This window comes from Microplitis mediator, chromosome 7 (assembly GCF_029852145.1).
Source record: "Microplitis mediator isolate UGA2020A chromosome 7, iyMicMedi2.1, whole genome shotgun sequence".
NCBI lineage: Eukaryota > Metazoa > Arthropoda > Insecta > Hymenoptera > Braconidae > Microplitis > Microplitis mediator.
The window spans coordinates 22,045,432-22,072,077 of NC_079975.1; the positions used below are offsets into that span (position 1 = coordinate 22,045,432).

Genomic DNA, 26,646 nt, shown 5'->3' on the forward strand with positions numbered 1-26,646 from the left:
TACGCCCACCAAGTCAATGAAACTCTGGCTCTGGGGTTGCGACTCTTGTGCGTTAGGTCAGGAAAGGTCGATGTGTTGCGCGCGCTTACGAGATCTACTTTTACACGTCTTATTATTTATATAGATGGATTACATGTAATTTTACCGTACGGATGTGTAATTAGACGTTTATATATAGACATGTTGATAGAGTATACGTACTTGTCATGTGTCAATGAAAATTTTTTATTTGGTCTGAGGGACATTGAATGCCGCAGTAGAACACGAGATTTTGTGAACATGCTTACCCTCGAGAGATTTTTTTTTGGTGGTCCGTAATGGAACACTTGGATTGATATAAAATTTGGCAGGGAAATAAAATAGATTTTTTGAACCGGAGAGAATTATTATTTTGTTTGAAAAATTTTTTGATTTAATTGGAGATTATTTTTGAAAAATGGAATTAACTTCTTGTTAAAATTTTAAGTCGGGTATCGAATGGAGCTGAATGCATATTTTTGGTAATTTTTTTGGTTAACGAAAAGCCCCTGGGTCAAAAAAATATCGAATTTGATTTTTTTGACTTAAATTTGAGTCAAATTTGACTTTTTGACTTGAATGGTAAAACTTGACCCAATTAATAAACTGTAAAAAATTTTCGGAGTGAACGCAGATTAAATTCGGAGTCGATGCAGGAAATTTTAATGTCAAAACCGCAAGTCCGAGAAAATTTGGATTCAATTCAAATCCGTAATTACTCCGAATTCACTTCCGATTTTTTACAGTATCTATTTGAATAAAAAAACACAAATTTGTTTTATTTTTTTGACCCGAGTTCCTCAAAATTATCAGAATTTTGAAAATAAGGCTAAAGAAATTTGAAAAAATTCAGAATAAAGTTGCCTTTTTTTTTTTCGATTTGAGTTTTTATTTAAAAAATTATTGTCACCTTCCGCTCAAATGACAAAAACGCGGGTTGCGATATTTTACTATCCCGTAATTCGTATAAATTTTTTTGTCACGTAAATAAAAAATTAGATAAACATAAAAATGAATTCAAAATTTCGTTGAAGAAAAATAAAAAATTTCTCAAATTTAACCAGCGGGAATATTCTAATTTAAAAGTTTCTTTTATTTTATTAATTTGCGAATCCCATTATTGCCCGCGCGAAAAATAATTAACAAAAAAGACAAACAATAAATATGAACACGCATTATATAAATTGATATTCTCCAACTTTTAATTATATTAAAAAAATGAAATAATCCATTAAAATAAGCTGTCACAATAAATATTTAAAAATAACAAAATTCGTCATTTATTTTAATTAATTAAAAAAAAATTGCGATTACGTGCCAGTACAGTTTAATTATTAAAAGCACGCGTTTTTCATTTATTATGACACGCTGATATGAACATGACAGTTTGATTAAAATTTTATATGCCATAGATTTTCAGATAATCGTTAGTGAGGCTAAAAAAATGCATACATACATATATGTTTATATATATTTGCAGTTAATCATAGATTTAAAGTTAAACCTCAGAACTTTCAATGATAAATTGTAGTTGCAAAGTACATTAAAGTTTTCTATACAATTTATTACACCGAATTGTTTTTTTTTGACGTTCTTTTATAGCTTCCTTCCACTGTTTTTCTTGTCAAGTGCTGATAATAAATCAAACAATAATTTTTTTTCTTTGTCTAACGCATTAATGATTAAAATATTTACATACATAAAATTTTTATTCAAACTGGTCATTAATTTTATTCGAATTAAAGAAGAATAAAATTAAATGGGAGCAGAACACGCATTGGTTTTTATTTGCAATAAGCTTCCATTTTTTTTGTATTAAAAGTTGCGCAATTCAATAAAAAATTTTTATTGAAGGCTTTGCGAAGTTTATTTTGTTAAAAAATAAAGTTAAATCGCATTTGTAAGATAAGCTTAAGTACAAAGAAAATGACAGTTTTTAAAAGTTAAATTGCTATTATCTTTCAACTGTAAGATGATTGAAGTTTTCTGATAGCACACACGAACACTGTGTGCAACAATATGTAAAATTACCATAATTTTAAAAACCACTAATTTTATCATTTTTCCTTACAGTGTAATTATTATTTATAATTGCAGAGTACAAAATATTGTGTACCTGCGTTGAAAACGGTGAGTGTTGAATTATTATGGGGATTATTTAGTGTTAAATCGAGACATTGCACTGTGTTACTTTGAAATTTTAAATGGATCTACTATTTAACAGTTTAAAAGTGTTACTTGGTACGAAAATTAAAATTATCAACATTTATCAAGTATTACTTTAAAATTAACACAAAATTTATGGTAAAAAGTAAATCGATAGTCACGGAAGAATTATTAGAAAAATGAAAGTGAAATCGACATTTTATAAATGTCAATTTAACTTAAAAATTTTTTTTATTAATATATTTAATTTACCATTTACTAAAAGCTGGAATTTTTATCATACTAATAAAAAATATTTAGTTATAATTTCGAATTATTTAATCTAATGTTAAAATTATTTTTTCGCTAAATAGAAATGTGTTTTTGTTTTTTTAAAATAAATTAATTGATTTACTATTTGCAACTGCTATTAAATATTACGTGATTTTTTAGAAATCTTGACTCTAATAAAAAGATTGTTTACTATCAAACAATAGTTTAATGTTAAATAATAATTGTTGTGACTGTTGATAATCTCAAAATAATATATAAATTATCTTTACTGAATATCCATTCTACAAAAATAAAGTGTAAAAGTTAACATTTTTTTTGTGTCGCTACTGCCATTTAAAAAGTGTTAAATTAACTTCTCGTAGTACCGAATTTCGCGTTGAGATTTTAACTCAAATTTTGTGTTTAAATTCAACCCAAATAGTCTGTGTTAAAAAATAACACAAATATTGTGTAGACCGTTTTTAACACACAGATTAGATTGATTTTAACACAATATTTTGTACTATGTGCAAAAATAAAATGTAAAAGTTAACATTTTTTTTGTGTTGCTACTGACATTTAAAAAGTGTTAAATAAACTTCTCGTATTACCCGAATTTCGCGTTGAGACTTTAACACAAATTTTGTGTTTAAATTCAACCCAAATAGTTTGTGTTAAAAAATAACACCAGTATTGTGTGGATCGTTTTTAACACACAGACCATGTTGATTTTAACACAATATTTTTTACTATGTACAAAAATAAAGTGTAAAAGTTAACATTTTTTTTATTGGAATTTAAGAATGAAAACAACTTTTGTTTTTTTTTAATTGGCCTTAATTGTAAGTATCAGTCACTCACAATTTTAATTATTTTAATTACTTTTTAAAAAATGATCTATTAAAGCGTCTAGGAAGTTAACATCTTTCAAAATTTATTTCATCTTATGCCTTGTCAGTTTTCAAAATAAATTAAATTATATATAATAATAAAATGGAGACAAAAGAAAAAGACAAAAACAATTTCCGTAATTTAAAAATGCAATGACAATAAAAATGTCATAAAAAAAATGTAAATAAAAAATAATAAAACTCACCTTCTTTGGTACTGAATCGGTTAACATCAACATCGTTTACCCTGAGAATGACATCTCCTGCCTCGACCTAGAAAAAAAAAATTTATAAGATTTATCTCTCTCAGCTCAGCTTTAAATATATTTTCATTTTTTCTCTTATCACTTAACCCACATCTTAATTTTTTAAAATAGTTTTTTTATTTTTTAATATCATCCTACGCATCGAGGGTATAACTCACGTGCGAGAAAAAAAGAGAACGCGACAACTGGTGTTATTGTCTGGCTGGTAATAAGTGCACAATGTGACAGGTACAGACATTACATTAGTGCTCTGTATTTATTTTTTCTCTCTCTCTCTGTTGTGTCCACGTGTGCTAGTTATACATCCGTGTCATTAGTAAGACCATGCCAGAGTAACGAGGAAGGTATTAATATTAGTGTATAGGGTTGGGTATAACATATGATATAATAATAATAAATTGTCTGAATAAGAGCAAGAGTAAAGAAAGAAAGTGTCTAGTCATGTATAATAACAATTAAAGCTCTCGAATCATTTGTTGTATTATGTCATGCATTATATATATTTCAATCAATACCATTATATGGGGTAGAGGTTTTTGGGTACTTTAGGGCCAATTTTGAAAAATTTAAATAAAATCGTATGATTCTGAAACTAGTAGACAATTAAAAATTTTGTGATTTTTTTTTTTTCAACAAATCAATTGCAAAAAAAAAAACTAAAATTATGCACATGTAGGAAATTAAAAAAGCTATGGGTGCAATTTTTTAAAATTATTTTTTTTTTATAATTTATCGACTCTAAAAAAATCTAAAAATTATTGAACGTCGGCTAACTTCAGTTTTTTTAGGACGAAAAAATATTCTTGGGGTGAGTAAAAATTTTTTACCCCAAGAAAACCTTTTTTTCTGTGTACTTTTACCACGCAATGGAAATTTTATTTTGTACTTTTTTATAAATTAAAATAAACTTTTAAAAGTTCAAAAATCGAGCGGTGGCCAAAAATGGTACTGCTACGCTATATATCAAAATGTAATCTGAAAAAATAGTTTCGTTACTTAACTCGTGTAAAAAAATTCCGTTCCAAAAAAGTTCGAGATTTGACGAATTTTAAGCCAGAGATTCTAATTTAGAAAACGTTAAAAAACATCAAATTTAAAATCTCTATTGAAAGGAAAAAATGAAGTAAACGTGTTCAGAATCATAGCTTGGGAATTCTCATTTAACTTAAAATTTAGCCGTATAAAGTTCTAAATCTACTATACCTTTTACTATTAAATACCAAAAGTGAAAAAATTTCAATTTCCAGTTCTAGATTTGCTCAAATTTCTAACTTTTACAACAAAAGTCGAATTTTTTTGGAATTTTACACGGGAACTCCTGGAGTCTTTTTCCACAAACGAACTCAAATAATTTTATAGACTCCAAAAAAAAAAGCGTTAAATTAAATAAATGAGTTAATTAGTTCTAATGAAGTATTTAATTGGATAAAATAATTTTTTTAAAGGTCACAATAATAAAATAAAATTTTAATACCCCGAGAAATTTAATCAGACTTGTAATTTATTTATCATTAATGAGGTAAAACTACAACGAATTTATTGCGATAAGCAATTAAGGATAATTAATTAGTTTGATTTACTATATTTACGCTAACAGATAAATTAGGGAGAGACAATACACGCTGAGAAGATAATATACTAAATAATTGGTAATATTATGAACTGAAGAAATTTTTTTTTGTCAAATAAATACTATATACAAAACGTTTCGTTTAGTTACACGGTTATGGTATAGTCTAATATATATGTGAGGTCACCGAGCCGCAAAATTGCGTCGTCACGCCCAGTGACAATATGCCACGCGTGATTACGACCCGTGACCCGTAATAAGCTATTGTATATAATATATGTGTATATTATATAATATATAATATATAACATAATATAATACAACTAAGATGCTGGTTTATGGGATGTTATGTCTAATAGAACAATGTATTGATGGGTTTTGATCTTGTGGACTTGAATCAATTGATCCATCAAATTGGTTTTATAATTAAATTGCTTGTGATAATAAATAGACCATAAAATTTGAACTGTCTATAGGGGAAGGGGGGGCAAAAGGGGGTAGGGTAGGCAAAACGGGGTACCTCCAAAATTTGATAAAAAAAAATTTTATATTTTAAATGGTTTTTAAACATTCCAAAATCACTTCTGTAAATATAATTAAGCGTTACTTTGAATTTTTTTTGGTAAACTTTTTCAAAAATCAATTTTCAGTTGAAAAATATTAATGACGTTTGTTTTATAAAAATTAAAAATTTTTTTTCTTCTTTTGTATCCAATAAACATGTAAAATATAATTTTTCTTCATGTAAATTACTTAAAAAAAAATTCAACTTAATCAAATTCGTTTAAAATCCAGAAATTTTTTTTTTTTACCTTTTTTAGGGGGTACCCCACTTTGCCCGCAGAAATGAAAAATTTTTTTTTTCAACGGTAACTGAAAATTTCTTCTATTTACTTTGAATATCATTAAAAAAAAAAAGATTTAGCGTATTTGAGTCCTCGAAAACTTGGTATTTTCTTAAGTACCCCCTTTTGCCCCTCCCTCCCCTATATTTAGTACGAAATTATACGAATAATTTTTAATATAATATCAATTAACTTATTACCCTATCAAAAAAATCCATATGAGAATCCAGCCTTGATTTCTATGTGGGTTCCCACATGGCGTTTTCGGATGGATTCCCATATGGTTTCCTATAGGAATCCAGCAGCCATAACTATGGTTGTTTTACACTGAAAAAAATAATCGCTAGCTGCTAGCGATTTTTTTCGTTAGCAGCTAGCGATTTTTAATCGTTAGCTGCAAGCGATTATTTCGCTAGCGGCTAGCGATTTTTTCTTTAGCAGCTAGCGATTTTTAATCGTTAGCTGCAAGCGATTATTTCGCTAGCGGCTAGCGATTTTTTCTTTAGCAGCTAGCGATTAAAAATCGCTTGCTGCAAGCGATTATTTCGCTAGCTGCTAGCGATTTTTTCGCTAGCAGGTAGCGATTAAAAATCGCTTGCTGCAAGCGATTATTTCGCTAGCTGCTAGCGATTTTTTCGCTAGCAGGTAGCGATTAAAAATCGCTTGCTGGAAGCGATTTTTTCGCTAGCTGGAAGCGATTTTTTCTTTAGCAGGGAGCGATTAAAAATCGCTTGCTGGAAGCGATTTTTTCGCTAGCTGGAAGCGATTAAAAATCGCTTGCTGGAAGCGATTTTTTCGCTAGCTGGAAGCGATTTTTTCGCTAGCAGGTAGCGATTAAAAATCGCTTGCTGGAAGCGATTTTTTCTTTAGCAGGGAGCGATTAAAAATACTATTTTTATCAGTTAAATAAATTTATAAATATACATATTCATATATAAATATATATTTATATATTCATATATATATATATATATATATATATATATAAATATATATATAAATATATATATATAAATATATATATATATTTATATATATATATATATATATATATACATATATTCATATATATATATATATATATATATATATATAAATATATATATAAATATATATATATAAATATATATATATATTTATATATATATATATATATATATACATATATTCATATATATATATATATTTTAATGATAAAAACAGTATTTTTAATCGCTCCCTGCTAAAGAAAAAATCGCTTCCAGCAAGCGATTTTTAATCGCTACCCGCTAGCGAAAAAATCGCTTCCAGCAAGCGATTTTTAATCGCTCCCTGCTAAAGAAAAAATCGCTTCCAGCTAGCGAAAAAATCGCTTCCAGCAAGCGATTTTTAATCGCTACCTGCTAGCGAAAAAATCGCTAGCAGCTAGCGAAATAATCGCTTGCAGCAAGCGATTTTTAATCGCTAGCTGCTAAAGAAAAAATCGCTAGCCGCTAGCGAAATAATCGCTTGCAGCTAACGATTAAAAATCGCTAGCTGCTAAAGAAAAAATCGCTAGCCGCTAGCGAAATAATCGCTTGCAGCTAACGATTAAAAATCGCTAGCTGCTAGCGAAAAAAATCGCTAGCAGCTAGCGATTATTTTTTTCAGTGTAGGAATATCTGTCAAAGGTATGAACATTTATCGTTTATTATGACGGATTGTCGCGGAAACTCAAAAAAAGTAGAGAAATAATTATTTTTTTGAGGTCCGTATCTCCGAGATACGGTTTCAGATCATGGACACTGTGTGACTACTGTTATCGAAAGTAACCCATAACGACCATGGATTCATATACTTGTGTCAATAGACGATAGACATAGAAATCTAGATACTCCGGATTTTATAGAAACTCAGATTCCTATGAGAATTTCCCACAAAGAAATCGATGTATCTAAATTTCCATATGGGAATCCAGATACCTACAGTTTTTTATATGGATTTTTCATATGAGAATCCAGATACCCAGTTTCCTGTGTTGATTTTCCATATGGGAATCCAGTACCTAGAATTTTCCATGTGTATTTCCCATATGGGAATCGAGATACCACTGGATTCTTATAATAAATTCATACTTTCCTGTATGGATTCCTATGGGTTATCATGCAATCCCACATAAATATTTTTGATAGAACAGTAAACTAATTTTATTATTTTTAACTGATTGATACCGGAAATTTAATAAAAACACTGATGAAAAAAAAAGTCATCCAAGGCTCAAATTTTACTTTTTGATTTAAATTCAAAAATTCAAAAGTAATATTTTCAATTCTTAATTTATTTATAATTTTTATTTATTAAAAAAAAAAAAAATGGAGACCAAATAGTCCACTGGAGTTTTTTGGTACACCCCCAGAAATTGTTATAATTAATTAAAAAATTTAATAAAATATTAAACTCCGTAAAAACTCAGGTTAAATTTTTAATTGTATAATTTTATTTTGAATAAAATTAAACGAACTAAAAGTAAATTTTTGTATTCACTCGTTTAATTACATTCCAACTTTATAATTAGAAAAGTTAATAAAAAAATGTTGCAAATTAATTTTAGTTGCTATTATGAAGAAAATTAATTTTTTATCCCACAGTAAATTATAAATTTATTATTTATTATAATAAAATACCTCATCCGCAAGTGGTAAATACGTAACATAATCAAATTTATCACTTTTAGATGAATTGTAATTGCAGCAGCAACTCTTACATAATGAAAAAATAGACATAATAAACTCGTAAACAATAAAAAAATTTAAAAAATAGTAAACAAATATATTTATGATATGTTACTGATCAGCAAATAAATAAATTGCGTCGTATAATGTCTATTGAATTACCGAGTTACACTGACGTGTCCTCAATCTTTTTCATGAGCTTTTTTATTTATCTTTCTCTTTCTACTTTGCTCACTACTTGCCAATAGTATTTATAACTACCTAACATTGACATTGTTCACTTAAATATACAATTATATATATTTTTATCCACTTTAATTAAAGCCATTATTTTTTTCAATACGTACACAGCAAAAAATTTCTCGTGTTTGTGTATCGAAAAATGTCTGTGTTAAAAATTTTATTTTAAATATTTGAAATTTTCGTGTGTTAATTTAACATATTGTTTTTGTGTTGTTTGAACAGTACATTTTTAACACAAAAAAATTTTAATTGAAACAAAAGTAACATTTACTCAGTGTCATTGTCCAAAAAAGTGTTAACACATTTTAAATTTTAAATTAACACTTTACGTGTGTTGCAGATAAAATTTGAATGTATAAAAGTTTTAGAACCGGTAACAGAGAATATTGAGATTCCGGGTCAAACAATAACTTTATTTTGACTTTTTTGACTGCCACGCAGTTTAAAATTTTATGTTCTTGTGTATAAAAATTCAATAGTTAAATATTTTGATAGCATCAAGTGTAAATTTAACTAAAGTTGAATGTGTTATGAGCTGCCCAATTTCAAAACACAGTAACTGACAAAAACAAAATTTTTGAAATAAGTATTGAATCATGTCTGCAAGACTCCGCTGGAACTAAAAATACTAAAAAATTGATTTTGAAAAATTTGTCCCTTACTGTGTTTTGAAATCGGGCAGCCGTTATCTGATCTCAATAAGTTTTAAAAATGTATTATTGTTTTACACAAGTATAATGTGTTAAATTAGCACAAAAAATTGAGTGGACCATTTGGGACATGTGATTTGTGTTAAATTTAACACAAAATTTTCAGCTGTGTATATTTTTTTTTGACTTGTATATGACTTAGTTAACTTAATTTTGGCTACACTTACTGTTTAACTTTACTATGACTTTTCTAACTTAAAAATTTGAGTCAAATTCAAATCAATGTTGATTTGGATTTGGCTTAAATTTAAGTCAACTGTCAAATCCAAGACAAAGTGACTGTAAATTGACTGAGTTGATGTAAATCGGTACCAAATAAGAAAATTTAGTCAAAACCAAATGTGTTTCATATCTTAAAATATGTTTTTCATATATACAAAAATGAGAACTCAAACGACTTGCTTTTTATCTTACAAGACTTGCATTATTTTCAATTTTAAAAATTACTCCAAAATCAAGCTATTTTTTTGACTCGGGATTTTTTGTGTTGCTTTTAACATTTTTGAATGTTCTTTTTTTTTACACAAGTGAATAATGTTAAAACAACATAAAAACTTGTGTAAAATGTCGTTCTAATACACAGTCTTGTATTAATTTTTGCAAAATTTTTTTTTACTGTGCATACATATTTAATTAAAAGTTATCAAGTATAATATTTACTTTAAAACTTCAATTAAATTTTTTTTGCTAAGAGTTTATTATTTTATTTTTAAAATATATGAAAAAATAATTTATAGTAAATTAATTATATGAATTTAATTATTATTTGAACTTTAAAGACTTCACGTTAATAGGTCAGATGTTTGAGAAATCTTAAAAGCTCAAGCTAAGTGTGCTTTTAGCGACAGAACGTAAACGTGTAAATAAAACCACATTTATTTCATTATATTTTTATTTCAATGCCTACTTTTAAATACATATTTTTATATTTATTCCAATTTATAAAGGATTTTTTTTTTATTTTATATTAATAACTGACAATGTGACGTAGGGTACATGGGTTCAAACCTCGGCAAGAACAGGTTTTTTTTCACCATGACCCAGGCCTTTGCTTCAGGAAATCGTCACAAGGGGCCGTCTGTACTCGATCAAATTTTTTGGGTTTTTCTAGGAGGCCCTCGGCACAAAAAATAGGTAGGGCGTCAGGAAGAAAAGCAGGAAATGAAAAGGCAAACTTCCTCTCTCCTTCAGCGTAAAGACAGATAATGGATTAAAAGGCTGATATTAGAAAATGGTAAATAATAGGAAACTGCAGTTAAAGACAGAAGTATAAAAGGTCTTTACAGAGGCTCAAACAGGGCAACCCACTAATGGAAATTTAATTTAAATGCAATTTTAAAATATTGAATTTTAATCAAAGCATCTTATCTTTAACTATATATGAGGAATTCTGTATATGAAAGAAAGAAAAATAGTGAAAAATTTAAGGAGATAGACAAGAATATTGAATTTGTTTTTTGTGAAGAAATTTTTTTTTTATTTAAAGCTTCTTGTTTTTTTACTATTTATTATGTTATTTTTTTTGTTTTTTGAAGTAGCGAATTGTATGTTGTATTGAAAGTAACGATATTGTTAGCGGAGAAGAGAAAAGAATGTAAAGTATGGTGTAATACCGAAGAGGGGAAACCATGGCCATGTAACCAGACACCAATTCTCTTTTACGTAACACAACCTGCTATCGTTAACTATCGACTTCCTTACTCGATATTCTATGTCAAGTACTGTCTACTATATTATAATACAAAGTACTTCCTATTATATATAAGATAATAATTATTTTTAAATCTAATTTTTATATATGTTTCAATTACTTGATATAAGAATTTCGTTATGCTGTATGTATTTTTTATGAAAAAAAAAAATGTATTTTTACACGGAAAAAAAAGAATATTAAAAATTACTAAATAATAGTAAAAAGTGAAATCTGTTATCAATAATTAGTACTATTATGTACTTAATGCAAAGTAGTTTACTAATTTTTGTAGATTCCTAAAAACTACTATCAATTATTTCAAAAAGTAAGTAAATATTATTACTTTTAGAGATATAAATACGTGGCTTATTAGTTAAAATTAATTAATTTATGGCATACATCTATTAAAAAGTAATGATTGGTCAAATTAACAATTGCTATCTTAGATACTGATTTTTCCAGCCGAAAATTGCAAAAGTTACAAACTTTTATTTTATAAATTCGATATCACTGATCAATTATTACCTTAAAATATTATTTATTCATCATTATAAATTAATTTACAATATTCATAAATCGAATAAGTGGTAAATAATAAAATGAAAAATTAGTAGACTAGATACTGATTTTTTGCTCATAAAAATACCGAAAACTTTTAACTCTTATTTTATAAATTCTATCCCATTGACTAATAATTAATATAAAATGTTATTTATTCGTTATTATAAATTAATTTATTATATACATAAATCGAATAAGTGGTAAATTTTTAAAATTTTTCTATGTTTATTTGAATAGTAATAAATAACTGTAGATATCAATTTATCGATTCTTTTTCATATTAATTTAAATATACGAAATTACAAATTTTGCTCTTCTATGTGTATCAAATTTTAATATAAATAATAGCCATTTTGTAATATATAATGATCCTGGTTTGATATTAGTATACAAATATACTAATTTTAAGTCAAAAATAAACTACAAACTATTAAAATTTCGAGCATCATTTTTTTCCGTGTACACTGCGAAAAATCGGAAGTGATTACGGATTTTATTTAAATTCAATTTCACTCCTTCACTAGAAGTTCCGGAGTTAATAAAAAATCACTCCGCATTCGGAGTAAATAAAAAATTTGTTTTTCCACCGGAGTGATTACGAATTTTATTTACATTCAAATTTACTCTGATTCAGAGTAAATTTCGCTCCAAGGGGATAAAATAAATAAATAATCATCAAGTCCGCATTCATTCGGATATAATCCGCGTTCACTTCAAAAATTTTTTACTGTGCAATTCTCATATGAACATAAAAAAAATCTGTTACTATCTCATTATAAATGCATATGCATATGACGGGTGAAGTAGAACAGAATAGATCCTGTTAAACCAGAAATTATGAGATAAAATCAAGCAGAGGTATATTTACCAGATGAAAATGTAAGTTTAATAGTCCGACATACCAGACAACGATCCCCTGGGATGTTTTTATCCCACAGTTGCTTTGTCTGCATAAATAATTAATATGGATTATAATTTATGACTAATTACTAAAACAAAGACGAAAATTCCTCAAATATTTGATCTATTCTATGTTAACCATGTAAATTTTTAAATGTCGTTCCTCAGCCAACATTATGATGATTTGACGTCATTGCGGTGACAAGTTGTCAAATCTTGCGGTAAAAATAAAAAACAAACAGCATTGGGGTTCTATTCTTATTTTAATTCCGTCTATATTTTATTTTTATACTTTTATATTTAAAATATAAAATATCCAAGTGCTTTCTAATCACGCAAAAGTTAAATTACAATTCTTAAGACCAACAAAAAATTTTTCATGTTAAATAAATTGTAAAAAAAAAAAAACAAGTGTAGGATTTGAAATAAAAAAAAAACTTGAATAAATTCGTATCGTGAGTCATAACTCAGGGTTCAATGTTAAAATACCAATAAATTTAATGGGTTTAAAGTTAAAAAATAAGTGTATAATAATAAAGATGAGGATAATGAATTTAAAAAATGGTGAAAAAGTAAAAAAGTATAAAGACACATCATGCACATGAGTCATTGGCTCATTGACATTGGCAGCGACATGACCACGTGCCATCTATGTACTAATAATGGTGTGTGTAGTTAAGTATTATATTATACAGCAAGTAGTATGGGTTAAAAGAACACACAGCACGCAATTCGCTTCATATTATACTTTGTCAAAGACACGCGGACGCGGGCATACCAGGCCGTCACACTTTTTGTGTTATGTCACGCACATGCACCCGACCGCGCGGTTTATTTAAAACCCAAAAAAAATTCATTACCGACTCCAAAAATATATATCTTTTACTAAAATATAACCATGAAATTTAATTATCGCAACCCTTTACCAATTATTTATACCATTACTTATATTTTTGTCTTCTATAAATAAATTTTTTATTCGAGGGATAGAGTAATTTTTTTATTTAATTAAAATAAATTGGGTTTTGATGATAAATTTAGTAAATATATTATTTATATTAATAAGTTATTAATAGGTTACAACAATAGCTTTCGTTAGGGTGAAACCCGTATTCTTTTTAATAAAATATTATCTTTTTCACCCTCGCTTTTGTTACTTTATATATATAATATATAATATATATAGTATATATATATAGATATTGATTCGTAAGCTGTAGTTCTTCTTCTATTTTTTATGACAGCTTTGGTTTTTACTCAATTCTCACTCGTTTCATAGTAGAAAAAAAATTTTGTATTCATTTTTAACTCAGAGTGTAAATGTTAAATGTTCTTTATCCTGTTAAATATTGCTCTAGTTATTATGCCAATGAAAAAAAATTTGAAAAAAACGGTTGACCCTGTGGGCCAACCCCAAGACTTCCTGCTGATCTGAGCTCGAATCAGCTACAGAACTTAAAAAACCGATGTACCTGAAGATCGGATCGTTTTTCGCGGAACGAAAATAAGAAAAAGAAATGAGAAGTAAAAAAATAGACACGAATTTCATGAATTATTCTCATTTTCGTTGCGTAAAAATCGTTCTGATCTTCAGACTAAGCCGATCAATTTGAAAATTTATCAGCTCTAATTGATAAATTGTTTCGAATCTGGATAAATTTGCCGCTCGTTCGATTAAAGAAAATAAAAAAAAATATTTATTTAGTTTGGAAAAAATATTTTAGACGTTAAACTGCAAGGTCAACTAGTTTACGACGATGTTTTTATCAAGTCTAACAATTATCCTTGCCCACGCGGTGAGCTGATAAATAATAAGTCTGCCCTGTCATGACAAAACGACGTATCTCAAAAATTATAGTTTCGAGAAAATAGCGTTAGTTTACTAATTAATCTATATCTCATATACGAGAAAAAAAAATATTTTCAAATAATAATTTTACGATCTTTTTTGATTATAAAATTCAAAGTACATTTGAAACTATACAATTTACTACTGAGAGTAAAATCATTATTTAGAAATGTATTTTTTTTTAATTTCTAATATGGAACCCCGGCCATGCAATCATGAAACTGATTGTTTTTTCTGCGTGTAAATATTTTGTAAAATTAAATATACCCGAGTCGAAATTTAAGTCGTAGATTCAACGTTTTGAACGTTCAAATCGTAAATTCAACGTATTGGACGTTGAAATCGTAATTTGAACGTATTGAACGTTGAAATCGTAGTTCGAACGTATTAAACGTTAAAAACGTTAGTTGAACGTATTCAACGTATTGTGAGCGTAAATCAAACCGATAAGGAGTGTAAATAAGTAATATCAAAACTATTCAGATAACTACATGCTTTCAAATGGAAGTACGATAAAAATTATTTTTATAATTCTGTTAGGAGAATTTCAGTTTTTTGGTTGAAATTCTACCATCTGTTCAATGAAAATACTTAGTCCGAATTTTTTATTTGTGGAATTTTCTGTTGGGAATTCTATAAGTGATGGAAAAATAATTTATGAACGAATTTCACGATATTCCACCCCTCAGCGGGTTGCGGGGGTGGGTATTAACAATGAAAATTTTAAATTTTCAAGCTATAGCTCCTATCGACTTCAAATTCGGTAGGAATCTTCTTTAAGTGATGTAAAAATAATTTCTGAACAAATTTTGCGATAGCTCACGCCACAGGAGCTGCAGGGGTGGGTGTTAACAATGAAAATTTTTAATTTCTAAGGTGTAGCTCTTATATGCTCTAAATTTGGTAAGAATCTGTTATATGTGAGGTAGAAATGATCTAAGAGCGAATTTTATGACAACCTACTTCCAATATGATCTGCGGGGGTGGGTGTTAACAATGAAAAATAAAAATTCCTAAGCTATAGGTGCTACATACTCCCATTTTGGTAGCTATCTTTTATATGTGATGTAGAAATAATTCATAAACGAATTTTACGATATCTCACCCCGAAAAAGATTGCTGGGGCTTTAACAATGGAAAATTCCTGATTTTAAACTATAGCTCTATAGGGTCCAAATTGGGTAGGAATTTTCTGTGAGAGATGTAGAAATAATATACAAACGAATTTTACGATAGCTCACCTTACAGCGGGGTTTGCGGGGGTGGGTGTTAACTATTAAAATTTTTAATTTCCAAACTATAGCTCCTATTGTGGCCAAATGTAGTGAAAGTTTTATGTTTTCTGTATGTGATACAGAAATGATCTAAGAGCGGATTTTACGACGGACCACCCCTAATAAGGATCGCGAAGGTGGGTTAACAATAAAAAATCATAATTTCTAAAATATAGCTTCTAAAAGCTGTAAATTTGGTAGGAATCTTTTATTATTCACGAGGAGATCATCTCAAAACAGATTTCAAAAAATTCTACTTCCGATAGGCATTGCGGGGGTAAGTGTGTTAAAATCTAAAATTTCAATTTCCAAACTGTAACTTTTACAGTCTCAAAATTTAGTTGGAATCTTCGTGGATAATGTCAAGTTCAGCTGAGAATGGATTTTCTCAAATTCTAACCCAAAAGGGATTGCGGGGTCGTTAACAATGAAAATCTCTCATTTTAACATAATAGTTTCTATGGACTCGAAGTTTTGATGGAAGCTTTTATTTATAATGTAGAAATCATCTCGAATAGGATCTTACGAAATTCTCCAACATAGGAGTGCGGGAGTGATAATTGTCAAAAAATTCATATTTTTCAAATACAGTTCCTACAGCTATAAAATTTGATAGAATCTTAAGAGAAACAGGAAATTACAGGGATGACCTTCGAGGTCAACTGATTTAAATATTTCTTTCTTTATGTCAATTATTATTCATTTTTGGAAGACAGCCACGGAGATGTTATAGAGGTTGCACATTGAAAGTTACAATAAATATTAGCTCGAATAATCACATGAATAAAAGGTACAGGCCAATCGAATGGAATTTAGAATCTGTGCAAGTCAAAACAATACTCCAATTAAATTTCAAGTCTAGATCTAAAAATACAATTTTATTCAATTTAAAATACAATTCCCGGGCGGGTAACAGCTAGTAACAATATAAACTCCTTTTTTTTTTTAAACAGTCAATGAAATTGCCTACTGAAAAAATCCATAAATGAGCTCCAAATCTTCAAAATATTTTTGAAATGCAAATGAAAATCAATCTGATAGTTTTCAAAGATCTCAAAATATCAAGATTGAATAAGAATTTGACTCTCAAAAATCAATCTCAATTTAATAACTTCCTTAATTCCAATCATCTGTGATTTTATTAGTTGATTGAATAAGCAAGTATCTAAAAATTAACTCAATCAAATCTTTAGGAAAAGCTTTTAGCTAAATTTAGCCCATAGGTTATTTTTTACGCATTGGTATATGTCATTTTTTCGTAACTTTTAAATTTTACTATGGATGATATATTTTTTTTAAACAGTTGAATCTATATTTTTTACGTTCAATACGTTCAAATTACGATTTCAACGTTCAATACGTTCAAATTACGATTTCAACGTTCAATACGTTCAAATTACGATTTCAACGTCTAATACGTTGAATTTACGATTTGAACGTTCAAAACGTTGAATCTACGATTTGAACGTTCAAAACGTTGAATCTACGATTTGAACGTTCAAAACGTTGAATCTACGACTTAAATTTCGACTCGGGTAAGAAATAATAATTGATGTTAAATAAAAATATTTTGTTTAGTTTGAAAAAAATATTTTAGACGTTAAACCGCAAGGTCTACTAGTTTTCGACGATATTGTTATCAAGTCTAACAATTATCCTTATCCACATAATGAGCTGATAAATAATAATCCTAGGAATATTATTGGTTTGTTGTAACTTTGTGATACGTTTATGCAATAATTATTTCAATTATATATATACACACACATACAATTTTAAATGACTATATAAAACCGTCAAGTTGGAGACTAAAATTATCATTTTCAAACCGAAACTTACGCAGTATACTGGTAAGTTTTAACTATATTCATACAATAAATGATAAATTTTTTTCTTTTACTTGTAATTGTGAATATTTATTTGTCTATTTAATTATAAATTTATATTTTTCAAAATTAACAAGTACCAAAAATATTTTTATTATTTTTTTCAGTATCATCAAATAATTCAGCAATCATGAAGATTTTCCACTACTTAGTATTTTTCGTCGTAATGCTGACTATTGGTTTCAATGCAGGTAATTTATATATATAATTATAAGTACACATTTGAAACAAAAAGTTACATATGTGCCTGATAATAACTACACTAATTTCCGTCCATACTTGTTATATTAAATAAAAATAAAAAATTTACTGACAGAGTTTTTCACGTACGTTTAACTAAAAAATACAATTAAAATATAATCGTAATTTTTTTTTTATAAAATGCGCGTTTGAGATCCGAACTTGTTATTTTCAAATTTATATTCACGTACATTAATTATATTATTTTATTTTATATACATGGTAGGAGTAAATGCTAGTCCATCACAAATTAAAAAACGTTCTCCTGAAGAACCATGTCCATTTCCAGAGTGTAAGAATTAATTTTTTTTTTTCCAATAAAATAAATTAGTGATTCAAAATTTATTTTTAATTTATTTACAGGCCAAGGATAAGATTCCTGAATAGAAAATCAAAGTTATTACAATTACCATGTATTAAAAAATGTGATTGTGAAAAAAATTATCTGATGCAATAAATACATGAATTATTAAAAAAAAAAAAGCTTTCTTATTATTGTCAACATGATCGAATAACTTTAGTATCAAAACATTATTTTTAAGGATTCATACAAGCAAAAAGTTTATTGAAGATGATTAAAATAATTATTCCCTATATTGTTCATTCATTTTTTTTTAATTTTTACTATCAAAAAAATTTGTTGAGAAAATATATATTTTCAGTCCTTTTTTATTTCTAAATCCATATATATTTATTATCTTTGAATTATGTATACTATTATTTTTATTGTCTTCAATATTTGTCTGCTTTATTTACAAAGCGCAAGTGGTATTTTTATTTTCAATAAAAATTTTAAATCATCATATTTTTTTTTATTCCTCACAATATTTTTATAGCAAAAACTTTGATAGAAAAATATTATTGATCAAATTATTTATAAACCAAAAGTTGAATTCATAGTTTTTCACTTACATAAAAACAATATTTTCTAAACTAATAAATCAATAAAAATAATAATTGCATTATTAATTTCATATCTTACTCGAATAATAATTTTTTGACAGAGAAAAATCGAAATTTATTGACACTATTTTGAAAAAAAAAAAAAAACATCTGCATGTTTCGAGATGAACTCAAATTTCGTAGATTAAGAAAATAATTTTGAATGAAATCTTCAAATTTTTGCATCGAAAATATGTTCGAGTGAAAATTTTCAATAACATAATTTCTCATAGTAAGAAATTACCATGACTTTTAAAAAATATTCTTTCTCTCAGTTCATATACTGATTTATGAGCTATAGTTTTTTCCCATGTTTTTTTACAACTTTGGTTCTTGCTCATTCGCCAGACTAGTCAAAAGAATAAAATAGTGTCTAATCAGGCTTTAATTATCGCTTGTTTGACTTTACAGAAATACTGTTTTTACTAAAATATAAAATATAAAAAAAGAAGTATCTGTCATTTTTATCCAAGAGTGTAAATGTTAAATGTCCTTTATCCTGTTAAAGATTGCTCCAGTTATTCTGTGCCAATAAAAAAAATATAAAATATGGGAGAATGACTCCAATACAAGTAAGAAAGATATTTGGGTCAACTAATATAATGTCTTTAACGTTATTTCAAAGTTGCGGAAGCCTTTTCAATACCTTTTAGAAAAATTGTCTCATTTTTTTCCCTCTTTATCCTTTTCTTTTGTACCTCTTGACTTTATTAGATTATTAGTCCTTTTATGAAATATATCAATCGATAAATCGATCGTTTATATTTTCTTATTCCGATCACATTTTCATGACAATAAAGTTTATTGAACTCTTTTAAAGTAACCTATATATACAGTACTTATAAGTCTTTATCGAGGTTTGTAAATAAAATAAATTGAATGCATAAAAAATTTAATTATTGTAAGAGACGGTGGAACTCCCGCTCGCTTCGCAGAGCGTAAATTTAATTTTTTGAAAAAATTCTTTTATATTTTATTACCTACTAAAATTTACATCTAAAAGTTATTGTGAAATAATCAAAATTCTGGCTCAACTATGACAGATATGACAAAAATGTATATAAACAATTTAGTAGCTAATTAAATTCTCTACAAAAAAGGTCTCATTGCATTTTCACGTACATCCAATTATTTTTAAGTAATCGCTACTTGAAGTAAGAAAATAAATTTAACCATATTTTTGAATCAAGTGATCCCGCGTTTATTTTCTCTATAACTTCAAAACTATCAGAGATACGTCGATAAGCCTTTAGATCTTTTTTGTAGAGAATTAAATTCCCTACAATTTTTGTTTAAAACATTTTTTTCCAAAATCTATAGTTTCGTTACAAATTTCATAAAAACATTAATTCGCCTTTTCTTATTATAAGTTTTTCATTTTGTTGTCTATTTTATTTAATATTTTTGTTAAATAAAAATAAATAAATTGACAACATGCATGAAGTAAAGCCGTCTACGAGCCCTGCTGCATCGAGAAATGGAAATATCATGTAAAGAATTTTAGTAGTTTCTAAATTATTGGATTAAAAAAAAAAAAGCTGATGTTAGTGATAACAGTAATAACTACTGAAGTCATGCGCTCTTTTAGTTTTTTTTAATTTTTAGATATACTCTGTAAAAAATTTGCGGAGTGAATGCGCACCGGATGACTGTTTATTTATTTAATTCCCTCGGAGTGAAATTTACTCCGAAGCGGAGTTTATTCCAATATTGAAAATCTGAATCGAAGTGAATGCGGTTTTAAATCAAGTCCAGATCACTCCGAAATCACTCCGCTGAAAAGACAAACTCCCTATTTACTTCGTATGCAGAATAATTAATAATTAATAATTAATTAATAATAAATGATGATATATATATATATATATATATATATATATATATATATATATATATATATATATAATGTGATATTATAATATAATTTAATATAATATATTATAATACGAATTATGTATGTATTACTATTATTATTTGTATACTTTGTATTTGCAGCCCTTAGGGGACATAAGTCTCAGGGTCGATAAAATTAATAAATAAATAAATAAATAAAAAAAAATAAAAATTTTTTTCAAACTCCGGAACTCTGAGTGACGGAGTAAATTCATATTTAAATAAAATCCATAATCACTCCCAATTTTTTACAATGTAGTCTACCAAACAATTGGCAGTAAAAAAAAATCCTACGCCCTTTTGGAATCAATAACACGATTTATTTGTTGAATAAATATTATTGAGTATGAATTACAATATTGATATTAAAAAAATTTGATTTAATAGCAGCGGGGTTATATACAGCAGTTGGTTGTGACTAAGTGCCACGAATTAGCTGGACACAAGCTGAATTCGATGCTGATGGTGCTTCCTCATTTCTATTCGGGCTCGTCATGCATATTCATGAGTTTGCAGCACCAGGAGTACCACCAGCCGCGTATTATGCACATGGAACACTATTAAAGTGGTCAAATAGAAGAATAACAGAGCACAGAAATAAAAAAAAATTTAATTACTCGTTATTATGTATTTGAACTGCGCGCTAAATTCAAAGTTATTAAAAAAATCTAAATGAATGCGTGGCTTTTTTAAATTTATATACTTTTAGTTTAACGTTTGATATTAAATTTATTATTAATGACTGACGTTATCAAAAATAATTTTTCTTTTGCATATTTTATGCCTTAAAAGATTTGAATAATCAATAATTTGAGTGTAAGTAGACCTCATTTATATCTTGTGTCATAGACCTAGATAACCAAGATCTTGGAGTAATAAAATGTATACTTTTTTCGAGGTATCTCAGTATCCTTCTCATTACGTCACTGAACTTGTGACCTGACAAAGTGCACCAGCTCGATAAAACCCAAGCTTGTTCAACTTAAACTTCTGCAAGTTACATCCAGCCTCCAGTCTACAGTCTCCTGTCTCCTGTCTTTTGCCTCAGGGTTACAAGAGACCGTCACCAGCACCTCTATAGACATTATACGCCATATGAGGTACTCTAGGTCTTCAACAAAACTTGCAGGTAAAAGTAACACGGGCTTTTTACTTTATTTATTTTTTTTTTTTTATCATCTCTATTCTAGTTGATGCTGATGCACTTTAAAGACTTTTTGACTTTTATCCTTACAAAGAATTACTTCTACTCGGTATATTTATTATGAGTGTGAATGTAGCAGACATGAGACAATATATAAATATTTAATAAATAAATAAATAAATTGAAGTAATGAAATTTTTAAAAAATGCGCGTACTGATTTTTCAAATATTTAAATACGCATTTTTTAATTTTTTTTCTTCTTACATTTTATTTATTTATTCAAAACTTTAAAAAATTTACACTTGTCAGTTACATTCACACTTGTATATTTATTTATGTTTTAATAAAAAAAAATAAAAAAACTGAGCAGATATTTTTGCGATGAGAAATTACGTTATTGGAAATTCACAATAAATTAATCGTTTAATAAGAAATATTTTGAAAAAAATGATATCTATGATTGGAGTACTAATTTGAGTCAAGTAATGAAAATTGATTAGGTTAAAGAAATTTTTTTGAGTTGCCTGCAAAAAATTAAATTTAAAAAAAAAAGTTGACTATTATAAATTTCAGACATGACACAACGACGAATTTTTTTAAACTTTTGAAAATTCAAGGGAAAAATCAACGAGTCAATACACCGTAAAAGTTCCGGAGTTTTAAAAAAAATCGCTCCGAATACGGAGTTTGTTTTTTCAGATGAGTGATTTCGGAGTGGTCTGGATTTTTTTTAAATCCGCATTCACTCAAGTTCGGTATTTCAGATTAAAATAAATTTTCTTAGGAGTTAATTTCACTGCGAACCGGAATTTCAATACTAAAATAAACTCCCCTTCGGAGTAAATTTGACCCCAAGGGGAATAAAAAAATCCACAGTCATCAGCTCCGCATTTACTCCAGATTCCAGATTCAATCCGCGTTCACTCCGTAAATTTTGTATAGTTTGCTCAAAAAAAAAAACGTTCAGATATAGTTCAAAGTCAGCTTTTTCTGCACATATTTTGCACTGAAAAACTTCCAACTTTTAATGGAGAGTCAAAAAAAAATTTACGAAAGTCTGAAAACGTTAATTTATAGTACGGAGCCAATTTTTTTTTTCTTTATATTTTCAGAAGTTTGAAAATTGTTTAAAAAAAGTTCGTTTGTTTCTTTTTTTACACGAGTAAGAAACTAAACAACCATTGGCCCAAAAAAATTATTTTTTTTTTTTCAGTGTATGGGGTAGAGATATCGTTTTTTGGCCACTTTAAGAACCGTGAATAAAATAATTTGTAAAATACGCGATGCCATGATTAATTTTTTAATTGCGTTGGAAGATACTTTTACTGCACTATTCCAATGCGAGTTTTTTTTTGTACTTTTTCGTTAATTAAAATAAAATATTAAACGTCCAAAAATGGAGCAGTGGCCAAAAATGCTGTATTTTATATTTTCATATTTAAAAATAAATTATTACTGAAAATAAAACTTGCTCTCGTGAAATTGGTTTGTTTTTATAAAAATAATGTCGCCATTTAACCGACAGAGTTGAGGATGTATCCCGAGTTTTTCTGGTAAAACGAGGGAGTTTTCCACATAAACAGAGCGGAATCTCATCGTAGTTGTTTCTGTCTTTGGTAGAATGATATAAAAGAATGAGGTAAAAGCTCTTGCTTTCAACAATTCATCACTGTCTCCAATGGCTACATAAAATTTTTATCTACAAACTTTGTAATTCTTTATTATCAAGTAATTCAATTTCATATTTTTCATAAAAAAAAAAAACAAAAATAATAATAAGTTAACTCAAGTGTTAAATAAATTTATTTGTTTTCGTGAATGAAAAATTGGATATCATGATTTCATTGGCACTTTCATTTAATCAGTTTTTCTAACTTATCTTCTTTAAGGTTCTCACCATCAGTGTTGTGAAAAATTTCTTCTGTCTGTTTCAATTCAAACCGTTATCGTCTTTCATTACCACTTTGTATGACGCCACTACGTCTATCTATCGACCAACTTTGTATCACTTCCAATCGGATTTACAAGAATTGATTTGTCGGATAAATATTAGTCGTTAATATTGTCATCGGTAAGAAAAATAAAACTTTGAAATCAATAAAATATACAAATAATTTGAACTCATTTTTTTTACTTGAAGGTTTTCCTTTGCTGTTATCACAAATAATAAAATGTGAGTCATTGAAAACTAGTTAGATAATGAATAATTAAACAACTACAGCTCGAATGTTGTTACGTGAAAATGTTATGTTTAAAAAAATTTTGTATAATATTTAATTGCAACGTTTTTTGTAAATTTAAAAAAAAAATGTAATATTTGATATTTTTTAAAATTTTGATTCAATGAGACCTCGCGTGTAGACGGAAGTCGTTGGAAAAAGAGTGAAAACTCTAGACTTCAAAATGTGAAACATCAAGGAACTTTTTTTGAACGTTTACGAAATTTTTGACAGTTCGAAGAAAAAATTGATGGATGCTAAAAAAAAGTTCGTCATTGTGTCACATTTTGACGTTCAAAATAGTCAGCGTTTTTAAAACGATTTTTTGATATGGGTACTAATTGGATAAAAGTTTACTAATTAATCTAACATCTCATACATGAGAAAAAAAAAAATGTTTTCAAATAATAATTTTAGGATCTTTTCTGATTATAAAATTCAAAGTACATTTGAAACTGTATAATTTACTACTGAGAGTAAAATCATTATTTAAAAATGTATTTTTTTTTTTAAATTTCTAATATGGAACCCCGGCCATCCAATCATGAAACTGATTGTTTTTTTTGCGTGTAAATATTTTGTAAAATTTAATAAAAGAAATAATAATTGATGTTGAATAAAAATATTTTGTTTAGTTTGGAAAAAATATTTTAGACGTTAAACCGCAAGAACAACTACTTTTCGACGATATTGTTATCAAGTCTAACAATTATCCTTATCCACGTGATGAGCTGATAAATAATAACCCTAGGAATATTATTGGTTTGTATTAACTTTTTACACATGAATACAATAATTATTTTAATTATATACACACACACACAATTTTAAATGACTATATAAAACCGTCAAGTTGGAGACTAAAATTATCATTTTCAAACCGAAACTTTCGCAGTATACTGGTGAGTTTTAACTATATTCATACAATAATTGATAAATTTTTTTCTTTTACTTGTAATTGTGAATATTTATTTGTCTATTTAATTATTTTTCAAAATTAACAAGTACCAAAAATATTTTTATAATTTTTTTCAGTATCTTCAAATAATTCAGCAATCATGAAGATTTTCCACTACTTAGTACTTTTCGTCGTAATGCTGACTATTGGTTTCAATGCAGGTAATTTATGTATATAATTATAAGTACACATTTGAAACAAAAAGTTACATATGTTCCTGATAATAACTACACTAATTTCCGTCCATACTTGTTATATTAAATAAAAATAAAAAATTTACTGACAGAGTTTTTCACGTACGTTCAACTAAAAAATACAATTAAAATATAATCGTAATTTTTTTTTTATAAAATGCGCATTTGAGATCCGAACTTGTTATTTTCAAATTTATATTCACGTACATTAATTATATTATTTTATTTTATATACATGGTAGAAGTAAATGCTACTTCACCACTTAAAAAACGTTCTCCTGAGGAACCATGTCCATTTCCAGAGTGTAAGTATTAATTATTTTTTTTCCGTCAATAAAAAAAAAGTAGTGATTCAAAATTTATTATTAATTTATTTACAGGCGAAGGTTGAATGAGAAATCACAGTTATTACAATTACCATATATTGAAAAATGTATTTGTGAAAATAATAATCTGATGCAATAAATACATAAATTATTAAACAACCAATAAAAATTCTTTAAGCTTTTCAACATAAACGAATAACTTTAGTATCTCTACTAGATAACGTTTGTATTAAAACATTATTTTTAAGGGTTCTTATATATAAGATAGTAAAAGTTTCAGAAGATTTAGATTATTCTCTCCCACGTTATTCATTCGCTTTTTTTATTTTTATTGTCAAAAAATTTTCCGAGAAAATATATATTTTCAGTAGTTGTTTTTCATCAGCAAATACATATATTTATTAACTTTTCAATTATTTATACTATTATTTTTATTGCCTTCAATATTCATCTACATCCGCTTTCTTTAGATATTTTTTTATTCGACGCGCATGCGCACCGAGGTGCTCGTGTACAATTTTTTTGCGTTAAATTTTCTAAATTTAATTCTTATTAAGGGAAAACTACTGAGGGATCGAATGAAATATTGATGGAATTTTGAGTCAATTAACGGAAATTGAATTTAAAAAATTTCGCGCGAAAAGAAAACATCGCGCGCATTCGCATCAAATTTAAAATTTTCAAAGGGGCCTATGCAGAAAAACAATTTCTTAGTGCAAGAAATATTTTGCATTATGGAAGAAACAAAAATTTTCTGAAGACTAGAAAAAATTTCTTGGCCAAAGGAAATTTTTGTTTTCAATTCGTGATGCAAAAAATTTTTTGCGTCGAGAAATAAAGCGCAAGTGTTATTTTTATTTTTAATAAAAAGTTTAAATCATCAGATTTTTTTTTTATTTCTCACAATATTTTTATA

The 26,646-nt window shown here is 27.3% G+C and overlaps 1 protein-coding gene and 3 long non-coding RNA genes across 8 annotated transcripts in view; 3 read left to right on the forward strand and 1 right to left on the reverse strand.

The window, feature by feature from the left end:
* Positions 1-26,646, reverse strand: part of LOC130671876 (PH and SEC7 domain-containing protein) — a 73,082-nt gene that overhangs the window by 27,066 nt on the left and 19,370 nt on the right. For 4 of the 5 annotated variants that reach the window (XM_057475992.1, XM_057475993.1, XM_057475990.1 and 1 more), the window contains exon 2: positions 3,533-3,599. In XM_057475992.1, the coding sequence (XP_057331975.1) occupies positions 3,533-3,599 (67 nt within the window). Of the gene's footprint in view, positions 1-3,532; positions 3,600-8,649; positions 8,844-26,646 lie in introns of those variants that run through there. The other variant, XM_057475991.1, reaches the window with a different exon arrangement.
* LOC130671880 (uncharacterized) lies at positions 14,879-18,533 on the forward strand. Its single transcript, XR_008990604.1, has 5 exons — positions 14,879-14,893; positions 17,506-17,777; positions 17,921-18,004; positions 18,280-18,345; positions 18,417-18,533. It is a non-coding gene; the product is annotated as an uncharacterized LOC130671880 (long non-coding RNA).
* Positions 23,661-24,781, forward strand: LOC130671881 (uncharacterized). Its single transcript, XR_008990605.1, has 3 exons — positions 23,661-23,761; positions 23,923-24,104; positions 24,174-24,781. It is a non-coding gene; the product is annotated as an uncharacterized LOC130671881 (long non-coding RNA).
* On the forward strand, positions 25,081-25,899 carry LOC130671879 (uncharacterized). Its single transcript, XR_008990603.1, has 4 exons — positions 25,081-25,154; positions 25,288-25,371; positions 25,647-25,709; positions 25,785-25,899. It is a non-coding gene; the product is annotated as an uncharacterized LOC130671879 (long non-coding RNA).